General features: G+C 43.8%; 2 protein-coding genes across 5 annotated transcripts; both read right to left on the bottom strand.

Moving 5' to 3' along the window:
• Positions 1 to 347: 347 nt before the first annotated feature.
• On the bottom strand, positions 348 to 3,903 carry LOC117862077 (probable calcium-binding protein CML21). Its single transcript, XM_034745593.2, has 5 exons — positions 3,547 to 3,903; positions 2,935 to 3,171; positions 1,951 to 2,150; positions 1,318 to 1,492; positions 348 to 741 (listed from the first exon to the last, which is right to left on the bottom strand). Exons 2-5 carry the CDS (start codon positions 3,125 to 3,127, stop codon positions 629 to 631), a joined length of 681 nt encoding a protein of 226 aa, XP_034601484.1. The 5' UTR covers positions 3,128 to 3,171; positions 3,547 to 3,903; the 3' UTR covers positions 348 to 628.
• A 658-nt stretch (positions 3,904 to 4,561) lies between these two features.
• LOC117862088 (uncharacterized) lies at positions 4,562 to 12,820 on the bottom strand. Of its 4 annotated transcripts, XM_072291469.1 has the most exons (14): positions 12,516 to 12,820; positions 11,426 to 11,500; positions 11,198 to 11,308; positions 10,826 to 10,952; positions 10,637 to 10,731; positions 10,260 to 10,383; positions 9,824 to 9,904; positions 6,516 to 6,614; positions 6,199 to 6,372; positions 6,008 to 6,095; positions 5,853 to 5,923; positions 5,697 to 5,765; positions 5,269 to 5,403; positions 4,562 to 5,099 (listed from the first exon to the last, which is right to left on the bottom strand). In XM_072291469.1, exons 1-14 carry the CDS (start codon positions 12,554 to 12,556, stop codon positions 4,878 to 4,880), a joined length of 1,512 nt encoding a protein of 503 aa, XP_072147570.1. In that variant the 5' UTR covers positions 12,557 to 12,820; the 3' UTR covers positions 4,562 to 4,877. The 4 variants fall into 4 exon arrangements, with proteins under 4 accessions (XP_072147570.1, XP_072147571.1, XP_034601506.1 ...); XM_072291470.1 differs by lacking the exon at positions 12,516 to 12,820 and having other exon boundaries at positions 10,826 to 10,866; positions 11,426 to 11,505; XM_034745615.2 differs by lacking the exon at positions 12,516 to 12,820 and having other exon boundaries at positions 10,826 to 10,866; positions 11,198 to 11,301; positions 11,394 to 11,500.
• Positions 12,821 to 13,197: the final 377 nt, after the last annotated feature.

Below are 13,197 nucleotides of genomic sequence, written 5' to 3' on the forward strand. Positions count from 1 at the left end.
CCAAGTCATTATCTGCCCCTCGATCAGGAAAGATGTTCCACCGATGACACTGTGCAGCGGCGTGCCTTGTACAGCAAGGGTTTGGCCGGATTGGGAAAGATTCCTCCAGTCCTTCACGAGCAGGCCGGCAAAGGCGAACCTAAGCTTGAGAGTGAGGTTGTAGTGGCTCTTTCACTCATGGCCTATGACAGACTATGAGACTCTGATTCTATCCTACTGCACACGTCTTTGAACACCTTTGCTACTGAAGCGACTCGAAGTTTTGTACTGGCCGTCTGGCCGTGACCAAAATTCTACAAAGATACTGGATGTAGAGAAACAGCCAGTATCAAAGGACAGAGCATCGCTAATCTTTGCAATTCTGCATTTTCTTAACATGTTCCAAACTTCCGAATAACAGGGTAACCTAACTGAACATCATCTCAACAATGTAAATATTTTATCAGTAAAATCTTACCATAACTAGAAACAACTCGGGGGGTTCATTCTATTAATGCGAACATAAGCATCTACGATCAGCTAGACACCATGGAACATGAACAGCTATAGTACTAGCGGAGGAAGCTGCTGGAGGCCTCCTAAGGGCTGACATGGCCAAATCAGAACGCCTAATCTTCAGTTGGCACGCTCATTCATTGTCCTCCTCGTCGTCGTCTTCATTGTCAATCCCCACCCACCGAGTAAAAGCGAAGAGGAACTCCTTGAAGGTCACTGTGCCATTCTTGTCCCAATCCATTTCCTCTGGAGACACCAAGAGAGTAAATATTAGGCCAAACATATACATGTAGTAGACAGTATTAACTGGATTGGAGTAACCATTTTCATCAATGAACACTGAATAACCCTAAGCTTTGCTGAAATGATATGGGAAATCTTTGTCTCGAATACGATATGGGAAATCTTCAAATGTAAGCATCAGTCTTCAATGATGGGAGTCTTGGACTGGTTTCAAAATAATTTAAAGTTTCTGAAAGCATGAAGTTGATCCTAAGTCCTAACTTATCTTTTATCAAAATGCCTATCTATCTTTGATTATCATAGCTGAAGAAAGAAAAAAAAACAAGCTATGAGCAGTTTCATCCTACCCATCATGACCTCAAAAAGAGAAAAAGAGCTATCCACCCAGACCAAAGTATCAGATCACTGATTTCTAAAAGGAAAAAAGAAAAGCAATGGCATGACAAAGAGAAGACGACTGACAAAGTACTGGCGTGCCAACATCGGGTGGTTATAGTGAAAAAACACCTAGAAACTAACAGAGGAGAAGATAAGGGGATGTGGTCGTGAGATGATGGTGCCAGTGAAAAGATAACTAACCAAATCTTTTCACGCCTATGCGCCCAGAAGAGCGCTCTCCTGCAGTAGTTTCATTTATTGCTTGTATCATCTCGTTCTTACTGACATACCCATCTTTGTTCTTGTCCAAGAAGACAAATGACTCAACCAGTGTCTCAAATGTTGGCTCAAGACTGCCTAATCCCATTCTTTTTCTCTGAAGCATCATGTCAAGGACATAAACAATATAGAAAAAAGGGACAAGGAAACAAGTAAAATAGGATCACAGCTAGAGAATGTCTAGTGCTCAAAAAATGTCTAAGGTATCCTCCTAAGAGCCCTTATATAACTTAATATAAAAATTATACAATGACCTTCAAGAAGGTAATTTTTATGTATTAACTTCTTTCAATCTTTTTGTCTTCAAATTCTCACAAAGAAACAAATCTTGATACGATATATGCATCATATGAAGCAATTTCCTTGATTAACTCCAAATATCAGGTAAGCACATACCACAATTTGAGTAATATCTTATTTTTCCATTAAAATAGAGAAATAAACAGACTCTGAATATTTTGAGAAAATTAATGCCTTATGTGGATTTCCTGTGCTAAAAAATATGAGCCAAATCAAACTTTGGAGAGTAAATATTTTTTACTGTATGAAGGATACTGCTTCAGACACCGCAGGATCATTGAGAAGATAAACAAGGCACAGGAAGACAATGAACTCATTGAATTTCATGCCCATGTGTTCATAAATGTCGCATGCCTCAAACAGATCTTTTATTTCATCATCAGTAGATTCGATACCCAATTTCTGGAAACAGTGCTTGAGTTCCTGTTGATCTATTTCACCATTGGAATCTTCATCTGCATAAGTACAAAAGTACATTTGTCAGAACATACGAAAAAGGGTTTGATGAAATGCCTCAAGAATGAAAGAGAATTTCAAATGAAATAATGACAGTATTATAGTCCATTTAGACAGGGTAATTCTGGATGACAAAACAAATTCCTCGTATGGGTGTCAAACCATGTCGAGGCTCAAAATCCCCTTGCTAAAGGTAAATTGGGACAGAAATTTGGGCAGTCTATCTTGTGCCCAATTATTTTAGTGGATTCAATTTCATAGGAGCAGTTTCCCTAAATGGCTAAATCTTCCAAATAAAGCCGTAATGAAGAAGGTACGCCTGAAGTTTCATCTGGTTGATTTCACCCTGAAGTCACTCGTTGGCATAATACAATATTACAATGTACACGAAACAGGATGCCATGGTACCTTCGGAGAAAGAGAGTACAATGCATTCATCTGACCAGGCCTCATTATGACCAAAGGCAGCAGCAGGCTATGGTCCTATAAGCCTGGTGTGGTTGGATGGAAGAATGTGTCATTTGTGGAGCAGTACTCTTTAAGAAAATGTCTTTGCTTTCCTTTGGATAGAACCAAATGAATCCATGTGATTTCATTTTGATTGAGCTAGACAATTTGGTCATGCTAGTTTTCTCAAATGTTTATCATTCAGGTTAACTCTTCAGTGCTGCTTCTGGTTACATAGTTCAACTATACATCAATTTTTTCTTCCAAGTTTTGACTTTAAATGACATGGTATATATCATAGCGCTGGTCCAGATAGAGGGGTAATGTAAAGCTCACCAAATTGCTGAAAGATGGTCCTGCAGTTTCTCAAGCTCTCGTCAATTTTAGGAAATTTCATGATGACACTGTTGAAAGATTTCACAGAAGTTCCTTTCAGTGCCCTCTGCTGCATGGCCTCAACCATCTTCCTCTCTAACTTTGTTGCCGGTGAACTGTTCCTTGGCGAGTCACCACCGATTACACCTCCCATTTCCGCAATCTTGACGATTTTGAATGGTGGCAAAACCTCCGTGCCTGGAGATATAAATAATATTCAGGATGAGACATTAACGATGGTGATTAAAATCGTGGCGGATGCAAAACATGTACGATTTCTGATTTAGGTTAGATAAAACAGCAACAACATTGCTAGTGGAGATGTGGAACAACATAGCGATTAAACGTCAGGACAAAAGAACAGTTAACAACGTCCAAATGTAGGCTAAGAATGAATCTCCTAACGCGGCCAAAATACTTTGGGGAAAATGAACTGCAAACGAGAGGGACTCCACAAGCAGCAAATAAACGAATCCGCACACAAGGACCAGAGGATCGGGGAGAAAGATTCCGCGGAACAAGACGAGCGATCCGTCGAAGCAAGGCCGAAAAAGAAAAGATCGAGTTAATTACCGTTTTCCTTATACCAAGAAACGAAGAGGCCAATCGAATTCCGGATGGATCTCCAGCACTCACGCCACGGCAGGGGCAGAAGGGCGATCGACGAGGGGGGACGCGCCTACGGGGCGGAAGGGGAGGATGGGGGAAGAGAGGACCGGGTTGCGGTGGGAGGGGAGAGGAGAGGATGCGCTCGATCGCGGGGGATCTGGTGGTGGATGGATGGGGTGGCGAAGCAGGCGTGTTCGGCGCCGAGGGCGGTGGGGAGCCGACGAGAGCGGGCGCGCGAAACGCCCGCGTCGCGCCAACACTCCGAGCAAACGTTTCTCCTGCCAGCTGCAGCTGGCGTCAGCGCGCAACACTGCCACGTTGCTCGTTTCCGAGGGTCATGCTCTCGCACTCTAGCATGCATGTGCATGCAACTATCATTTTTAGAAAAAAAAATATTTTACTATCCTTACGGATTCACTTTGGCCATCTAAGCAACCGAATAAAATCTAGACTCAATTTACTTCCCCAAACCTTTTCGATTGATCCAATTTACCTCTAATGAGATTTATGTTTTTCCCGGGTACATGTTGAGCCTTGATTTTATCCTAATTTTTATATAACTTTATAAAAGCCCGAATTTTTAAATTGAGTATCTAGATTAAACATCGATAGCATCGTGTTGTGTTGTTGCCATAAAAGCTTCAGCATAAGGCCTCCACTTGCATATGCATTTTTTAAAAAGAATTTTATGGTATAAAAATGCTTATATTGCATTAGGAATTGCTTGTTGTTTTTGTAAAAATGGCTTACCATTTTTTTATAAAAAAAATTCTTGCTCAAAGAGCAAATAAACGGACTATTTTTTATGCTCAAGTTATGAACAGATATGGGTGGGTGCTTGACGCAACTCAGGCACTCACATTCTACCTCAACACCACACCAAGCAAGGTGCAAGGCTCCACAATTCGTGTCTAACTAATCCTTCAAAGTTCAAACAATACAAAATAGCGAACAAGATGTCCAAAGAATTACGAACAAATGGCGGTACAAGGTGAGAACACCAAACCCATTCCATTTCACCAACAAGCTGTTGTCACACTGCAATCTACAAGATGCAAAAGTGGGGTAAGGAAGTTACAGGTGACAGCAAGTCAGAGGTGGAAGTTACACTTGTTTCAGGCAATTACAGCGGATGGTACAAGGGCGCGCCTCTCAGCTTTCCGAGCATCCTGGCACGCGATCGTGGCGTCAACCTACGTATATTCACCTATGGTTACAGGTTACAGTGTTGCAGTGACGACAATCCGTCAGAATCAGGACGATCAGTGGTTCAAGCAGGCTTGTCAGGGTCAGGGCTATGGAGTTGTAAGCTCTCCAGACGATTTGTTCCTCTTGTGCCGAGCAGGTTGGCCGAGGCACATCCTGAAGCGCTGTGATAGACTGTCCCCCATCTCCACCTTCTCGCTCTTAATCTTCTTCCACAGTGCTCGGATCTTCTTCTCCTTAGCTTTATCTTTATCAGATGGTTTCCTCTGGCTTTGTCTTTGAGGCGTAGCCAGAGCCTTCACTGTCTTATTCTACGATGCATAGATCAATTACCACATCAGATTTCTTTTATTGCATTAATCATTTCGAAGTGTTGAGTAAATGCCACCAGCTTGAAAGAAGTCGGCTAGAGAAAACTATAGCTTTAATTAAGATATAAGCACTGAATTACTAAGTTGTCAAGCAACAGAGGCAATGTACCTCCTGCTTATCGTTATTATCCCCCGAGGATGACTCATCATCACTGGCCGCTCCTAAAGATGAACATCTGCCCCAACTTTCTCTGTTAGAGCTCGTGTATGAGCAGGACTCCTCATTGTGCCTACTAATTTTATCCTATAAGAAAGGAAGACTTATCATCAGTCAATTCACAAAAGGCAAGTATCGAGTATATCAAACCTCAGTTCTTAACACTGTAATGTGTTTCTGATGGCATTCACTGATAAGCCATCTTGGTATAAAGCGTAACCACCATATCTTATGATAAGCTAATTTAAAACAAGGCAACGGACGGCACAAGATAAGGCAAGGAAAAATATATCACATGTATATAATGCTAAACTTGACTAAAGCATACAGGGTTCAAGATTCTGGTAAACCAACTCGTAGTCATATGATGAACTTTTTACCTGCAGACGTGATCCAACACTATCCCCATCCATCTCTGAAAGGCTACGATTTTCATCTAAAAGGAAATCCTGCATTTAATGGAATACAGATAAGGAAAAGAGTTAGAAAAAAAAAAGGCTTCATATCAGACACAAAGAAAACATCAAGAAACCTACCAAGTCAGTCTCGTTGTTAACAGACAGCTGATTCAAGCTTTCTGACAGCAAGTCAACTGCAGATCTTTTAGCTGGAATAATTTCAGGTGAAGCAGTTAGTATACAACCACTTACTATAACATTACAAGGAAGCAGCTAAAGGAGCTGTACCACACCATTTGGAATGTTAGGTGCATCTGTCGATGAACTGCAGGCAGCAGTGTTAGCTGGCTGCAGACCATTGATGATTTCAAAGAAGAAACTCTGCAAGAGCAGCCAAAAAACAAAGGCTATTCCTTAGAGTCAAACCATATAGATAATTCCAGGTTCAAATTGAGTTCTGCGATGGGTGTTTCGTGAATTTTACCTCATTGGTTACATTACCAACTTTAAATGCACCCATATGTAGCTTATTAGAACGTGCTGCAGGCAACAGAGGAGGATGCAATGTTTTGTAGAAGAATATTGAAACTGAATCATAATATGATTGAGGTCTTGGGGAATTGTGATCACCCTCAAATTTTATTATACTTTTATCCCCCTGCATACAACCAGGCAATGATTAACAGAATGACTAGCATGCTCTTCGGCAGCAATAGTCAACTAGTAATCTCCATATTGTCGAGTACATGTGGCATCTATATGCCCTTCGACCTTTATAAAGTAAGCTACATAAACATTTACCCCATATGCCTGGTGAATACGCTCGCAATGGTGAGGCTGAATAAACATATCATTCAAGCCATGTCCAAATAATGCAGGGATAGACATCTTGGGAGCCAACTGGTTAAGAACAAGAGAACGCTTAAGTTAGATCAATTTGAAGTATGAGCAGGTTCTTTAAAAGTAACAGGAATTGTGCAGGAAATACAGCATACGGAGATGTCAATAATACATAATGCAGACTAATAAAGAACCAGAAAAATGTAAATCCTGGCAATAACCAAATATCACTGTTAGGAAACTGGAAATTCTTGAGTGGAGCAGCTTTTAGATAAAAAGGAGAAAAAGATAACGCAAAAGTTCAATTCTAAAACTGCTCAGACCATGCAAAAGTTCAATCCTAAAACTGCTCAGACCAATCTGAGGAAATCACAATAAATTGGAGCCAAATCAAGAAATGGATTTCTTTTCCAGAATTGTACTGGAAATTCTATGGTTAAACATCCCACATGGAAACTTGAAAATGCCAATTCTACAATCTGAAGATGTGGTTAGTCATTATGACCTTGCCATATTAGAAGCAACTAACAAATAGCTTATTGTTGTCATTTATAAGGTCTGTTATATTTATTTTTACAGCAGTAAGTAATGGATACAATCATACAATGCAAAATATAAACATAACTTGTATAAGCAAAAAAAAAAGTTTGTACAACCATCATGATATGGCTATTTTACTGAGATAGGGAAGGTAGTAGATGGGATCTCGCCCTCACGCTGGAGGCTCTGAGATTAATCCTCTACTTCTTCCTTGTCTTTCATTGATACAATGGGGTCTCTTTTATAGAGATGACTGACTTGACCCTTAAGCAAATATCCTAACCTCCTAACCAAATCCATCTAACTTATCTCTTTCCTAAGAAACCAACTACTCCTATTCACGGCACTGTTCACGAGCTGCTGTGCTCGTGGGCCTAAGCCTGTGGCCAGCCCACTTGCCATAACACTTCACTACCCCTCGAAGACAGCTCGTCCTCGAGCTGTGGCAATGCTCAGGACTGCAGACCATGTGATCTGAATGGTGCCGGAAGTTGCTGAATCTTATGCAGCTTGAACCCGGTGGCGAAGAAGCACGTTTGAGCAGTTGGCAGCTGAAGAAGTTTGACGTCGTCATGTGTTGGAGACACTACACAGCAGCATGGTACACCAGGCAACGCCACGACCCTTGGTCCACAAGCAGCACACACAGCTGTCTGCAGCAGCCTAGCAGGACACGACCCAGCACGTAGAAGCCCCTGGGCTAATCCTGCTGTCTGTGTACATCAAGGCCCAAACAGGATGCCAGCGGCAGACAGGATGCTGAAACTTGAGCCCAGCCGACTCCTGTCCCGAGTCTGGCCAACGAGTCATGTAATTGTGTCGCTACCCACGTGAAGAGGCCCAAACTCCTGTATCAAACGAATCTGAAGATGCCTAGCTCCAAGTCGACGCCGGTGATAGGTCTGTGCATTGTGAGTTGCAGGATCAACCATGGCCAACCACAGCTGACGGGGAGTTGGTGCCCTGCGCCGAGCCAGCACACCAAGGTGGCTGCAGCTTTGGGGGAGGCGAATCCCACCCGATGGCCTCCAGGTCTGGTTCTCAGGCATGGATGATGCAGTGTGGAGCCCGGCAGCAGACAGAGGCAGAACCAGCGAAGAGGATGGGGCGCAGCCGGCAGCGAGTTGCCTCCCCAGCATGCAGAGGCGCGCGGAGACAGATGAAATCCTGTGCAAGTGTTGATGTGGCCCCGCACGTGAAAAGCCAGGGAGGAGTGTTGTAGGCGGTGGCACGGAAGGGGGCATTTGCATCTGAGGCCGCGGTGCAAGTACGTCTCTCTGCTGGGAGGCCTGATGCGTCCGCCCAAGATGTGCTGAAGGCGATGGAGAGGCTGATGCGGCGCGCGACAATGAAGGTGCAGCCTGTGACGGTGGCCATACGTGTCATACGACCGCAGGCCCATACGAAGAAGTTGCCGAAGCCCGATCTGTGCTACAGTATGGAGGTGCGGTCGGCGGCTGTAATGCCGCATGGTACGCGCGCGTCTGTCAACACGAGACATCACAACATCCGCCCCAAGACTTGGCAGCTGGCTTATGGACGACACCTGCGGGGGCAGAATCGTCAGCACAGATTCAGATGATGTTGATGCAGATGTTGCCAGCACTAAAGTCAACGAAGGCGGTGTTGTCGCGATTGTCGTGGTAGGGGCCGTTGTGCCTGGAGGTGCTAGTGGCAGCACAGTCTGGAGTTGCATTGGTGCTGATGCGGCAAAGGTTGCAGTCGGTGGTGATGCCGCCAGAGTAGATGTTACAGCCAGGATCAAGGATGACGATAACCGTGCGGGGGCAATGGCCCGCAGTCGTGGAGGCGTGGGTGGAGTCACTGCTGCTGTTGGTGGAGGAGACGCTGCCGCAGGCCCCAGGATATTGGACGTCAGGGCCGGAGTAGCTGGCGGCGCCACTGGCATCGCTTTGCCACTCGGGGATGCTGGTGGTGATGCGAAGACGGAGTCGATCTTGGCGAGTATCTCAGCGATGGTGGAAGATGCAGTCACAGTTGGCACCACTGCCATTGCTGCCGATGTTGGTGGAGACGGCGTGCAGGCCCACGGCACCGTGACTATACAGATGTGGTTCCCATGGATGCTGTTGGCGAGGATGCCGGCAGAAAGGATGCCATCACGGAGTCAATTGCAGCGGCGATCTTGTCGACAGCAGTTTGAAAGTCCTCTTTGGTGATGTATTCTCCCATGGTGGCGAACAGATGCAATCTAGGTGTGGTAGCTGAACTGGATTAGGGTGGAAAATTGGTTGGGATTTGTGGGCAACAGGAACAGATCCAATCTAGAAAAAAAATTGTGGTGGGAAAGGTTGCAGGATCAAAGGCTCTGAATACCAAAGTTGATATGGCTACTTTACTAAGATAGGGAAGGTAGTAGATGGGATCTCGCCCTCACGCTGGAGGCTCTAAGATTAATCCTCTACTTCTTCCTTGCCTTTCATTGATACAATGGGGTCTCTTTTATAGAGACGACTGACTTGACCCTTAAGCAAATATCCTAACCTCCTACCCAAATCCATCTAACTTATCTCTTTCCTAAGAAACCAACTACTCCTATTCGCGGCACTGTTCATGAGCTGCTGTGCTCGTGGGCCTAAGCCTGTGGCCGGCCCACTTGCCATAACACATCATGAGTTGAATTCTTCTATGGTTTTATATTAAAGATTCAGGGTGACAGGGTGCCAAATTAATGAATGAAGGGATATGGTATAGGTTTAGGAATGTACCTTTAAAACATTAAGATCCATTATGTCAAACTTGGCTCTTTTCTGAATAATTCGCCGCATGTACTGTACAGCCATCTTAACCTGAAAGGACAGAGTTTAGAACAACCCATTAAAACTTTACAAGTAAAGTAATTATCCTTGTGCTAGTAAGGAAGGAAGATAGTATGGAACATCACAAGATCTAACAATTGCCTCATCCTTTTACGAATTCCCGAATTTAGTCCAATGGCGAGCATGCAGATTCATCTATTAACTCAATAACATAGGTGAAAGTTCAATATAAAGGGAAAGAAAGTACGTCCTATTGGCTTATGCTTCGAAGTTAAAAATGTGAAAACCATAAGTCCCCATTTATTATGGCAATGCACATCTACAGCATTCTTGTGGTAGTATTGTAGTTGCACAAAAGTAACACATGCAGGAGTGCTGGGCATACCGTGAATTTAGGAACTCGAATTTTGTAAACGTCGACAAGTTCCATCATCAAGTCATACAAATTAGTAAAAGCACTATCCAATACCATGCCAGCAATAGAGGGATCTTCTGCTCCATAGAGTAGGCTGTATCACATTTGTATACAAAATATTGTAATGAATTACAGGGGACATCCATCAATTGGTGATGAAATATTTGAGCCATGAAATTAAAGTGTGAAAACAATGTTGAGAATATCATTTGAAAAGAGCATGGAAGAATCAAGAGTCTCTTCATACACAGTGCTTCTTAAAATAATGAATTATGAATCATATGAAGTAAAACAGAGAGATCTCGCACCAAGTAAAAAAATGAACTTTATCCAAAACTAAAAATTACCTTGTAACAGCGCCCATCGATCGCCCCCAAAGGCCTATACTGGAAACTTGCTTATTGGCCCGTAGACATGACACCGCACATTTGAGGTCCTCTTTCTAGAAGTAAATTGTTGTGGACTTCAGAAGTGTGTGATCACCCAAAATATAAATGTAGAATAAGCAAAGAACAACATTGATAGAGATTATGTACCTCATGCCAACCCAGGCTGACATAATCTCCACCTGATAGACCTGACCCAGAAAAGTCAAGTGTGAAAACAGTGATATTTGAAGAAAGCAGTATTACAGCGGCTTCATTTGCATCCGCTCGGCATCCACTGCATTGAGTCAAAGCAAAGCCTGTTTAATATTCCAAAAGATACAGTGACTGCTTGAGGTGCTGTGTGATATAAATAAAGAGGAGCAGAAAATTGTAACTTGTGCTACCAACTCAATAGATGATTTTCCAAAGGCTTGTGTATCAATATAAAGCGACTTGCACAAAATCAGAATCTTAAAAGAAGGAATCACCCAATGAATCATCAAACATATGGAACATGGAGCAGACATGTTGAGTACCTACCTATTTCCGTGGCAGTAGACCACACATGGGAGAGCAGTATTCTCTGGGATAAAAGCAGGAACATAGTGGCTGCATTTTAAGATATAGCCTCTTGCATTTGTAAGCTGCCAGGTACAAGTATAACAATAAGGTTATCAACAAAGAAGCTTATAGTTGCCATCGAACTTCCCTTCAGCAAATAAAAGACAGAAAAAACCTCGATAATTGATCTCCGTACTTGCCTCCAAGTCTAGTCGTTTGTATTTCCGTCCTGCGAGGATAAACTCTGTGTCCCATAGATACTGATCTGGATCATATTCTGATCTGCAAATTAGAATCCATTCAGTCTCAATACACCAGATACATTGATGAATCCTTAACTTGTTCAATGAATTTAACTTTTTTTAGCTCAATGAATTTCACATTTTGATGGACTCCAATCATTATTGCATTTTGAAAAGACTAGGTACAAAACGATACCAATGAGTATGCAAAAGGTGCAAAGCCATCGATCAGCTAACTTTATTATTACATCAAATTAATATTTGCAACCAAAACTATACAAGGCACTGGCAGCCTATTAGGATATCTTCCATGAGATTCTCAGCTTTGAAATGTGAGGAACAAAGAAGCATGCCATGTTCCAATTAATGCTGCAGAAAAATCATACACATACATCCTAAACAAAGCAACACTTTACAGCTGTGTTCCAAAAAGGTTGCAACAAAAAGAAAAAGAGCACCAGCAAGTAATAGAAGCCAAAAATTCACACATGATCTCTCCTCAGTCAGGATCTCAAATTTGTGACTCGAGCAGAAGATAACATTAACAGGGCAGTTAAACTTTATTCTTTTATGCATACATTAACACAAAAAGCGACTCTTGACAGCTATGAGCATCATACGGCATGCTCATGCAAGTTCAGCTACTACACATAACATGACAAACAGAAGACCCCCAATGAATATTGCAACCGTACCTAACTCTTGCTTTAATAGCACATGGTACAGATTTGCATTAACATAACAAAGGACACATGCAGACCTCCAGAAACCAGTAACTAACTATCCTCAATCTCATGATCTCATCCTCCGTTGGAATTCGAGATTGTACGTTTGCAGGTAACATTTCGGCCTCAATATCCATCGACAACGCTAACATTTCAACAACGCTTGCGGACCTGCGGCTGCACCTAACGCTAGCATCCATCCCGCGGCGCTCTAATTTTCAAAATAACACGGCAACATCCAATGCAGCAGCACATTTGATGCGCCTGTAATAGACACAAGCAACCAATGCAGCAGCTCGGGATATATGGGGGACAGGACAGGGCGCGTACCGGGGCGGCCGGATGACGAAATTGACGAACTGCTCGATCATAGCGCCTCCCAGTGGTGAGCGGCGCTCCTACGCTGTGCGGCGGCGGGGCCTCCCCGCGCTCATCCACCACCCCCGCGCGCCTCCCGGCTCGCCCTCCTCTCGGAATTACGCCCCCCGCCTGCAAGGTGGCGCCCACCCGGACCTGAGGAATCCTCCGCGGAGCCGCCTCGGATCTGCCTCGCCGGATCCGGCGGCCCGAGGGGGATCCGGGAGGCCGAGGCGGTGGTTGGGGAGGCGGGGAGGAGGGAGGGGGGGGAGGGGTGGAGGGAGGGGAGCAATGGCCGCGGGCGAGCGGAATGATTAGAACGTTAATGAAGCGGAGGTAATCGGGTGGGTTTTTAATTTTGAATTCTTTTTGTCGTGTTTAATTCGGGGTCTTGGTCATTGATGGTGGTCAATCCGTTGCAGGTGTCGGCATGGGCCCAGGTGCAGCGCACCACCCTGCTGGTTTGGTTGTATGCGACGTGCAACTGTGCATGTGAAGCGTATGGTGTGGTTGGTAGTTAACTTATGTGATCTTTGGGTTATCCACATTTTAAACAAGTTACTTCGTGATGAATAGATGCTTCAAATGTTGAAATGTGTTACTTGAATCCTAGTGACAGCAATGGAACGATTTGGTTTTCTATATTTAGCTTGGC

The sequence above is a fragment of the Setaria viridis genome, chromosome 1 (assembly GCF_005286985.2).
Source record: "Setaria viridis chromosome 1, Setaria_viridis_v4.0, whole genome shotgun sequence".
NCBI classification, from domain to species: domain Eukaryota; kingdom Viridiplantae; phylum Streptophyta; class Magnoliopsida; order Poales; family Poaceae; genus Setaria; species Setaria viridis.

Bases quoted from the DNA above. Each gene is read 5' to 3' on its own strand.
- LOC117862077 (XM_034745593.2), bottom strand. From the start codon at position 3,127: ATGGGAGGTGTAATCGGTGGTGACTCGCCAAGGAACAGTTCACCGGCA. The intron at 2,151-2,934 runs GTGAGCTTTACA...GTACTTATGCAG, and splicing joins GACCATCTTTCAGCAATTTG to ATGAAGATTCCAATGGTGAA. The intron at 742-1,317 runs GTTAGTTATCTT...TGGTGTCTCCAG, and splicing joins CATAGGCGTGAAAAGATTTG to AGGAAATGGATTGGGACAAG.
- LOC117862088 (XM_072291469.1), bottom strand. From the start codon at position 12,556: ATGATCGAGCAGTTCGTCAATTTCGTCATCCGGCCGCCCCG. The intron at 6,373-6,515 runs GTAAATGTTTAT...GGTTGTATGCAG, and splicing joins GTATTCACCAGGCATATGGG to GGGGATAAAAGTATAATAAA. The intron at 5,924-6,007 runs GTGTGGTACAGC...AAATTATTCCAG, and splicing joins TGCACCTAACATTCCAAATG to CTAAAAGATCTGCAGTTGAC.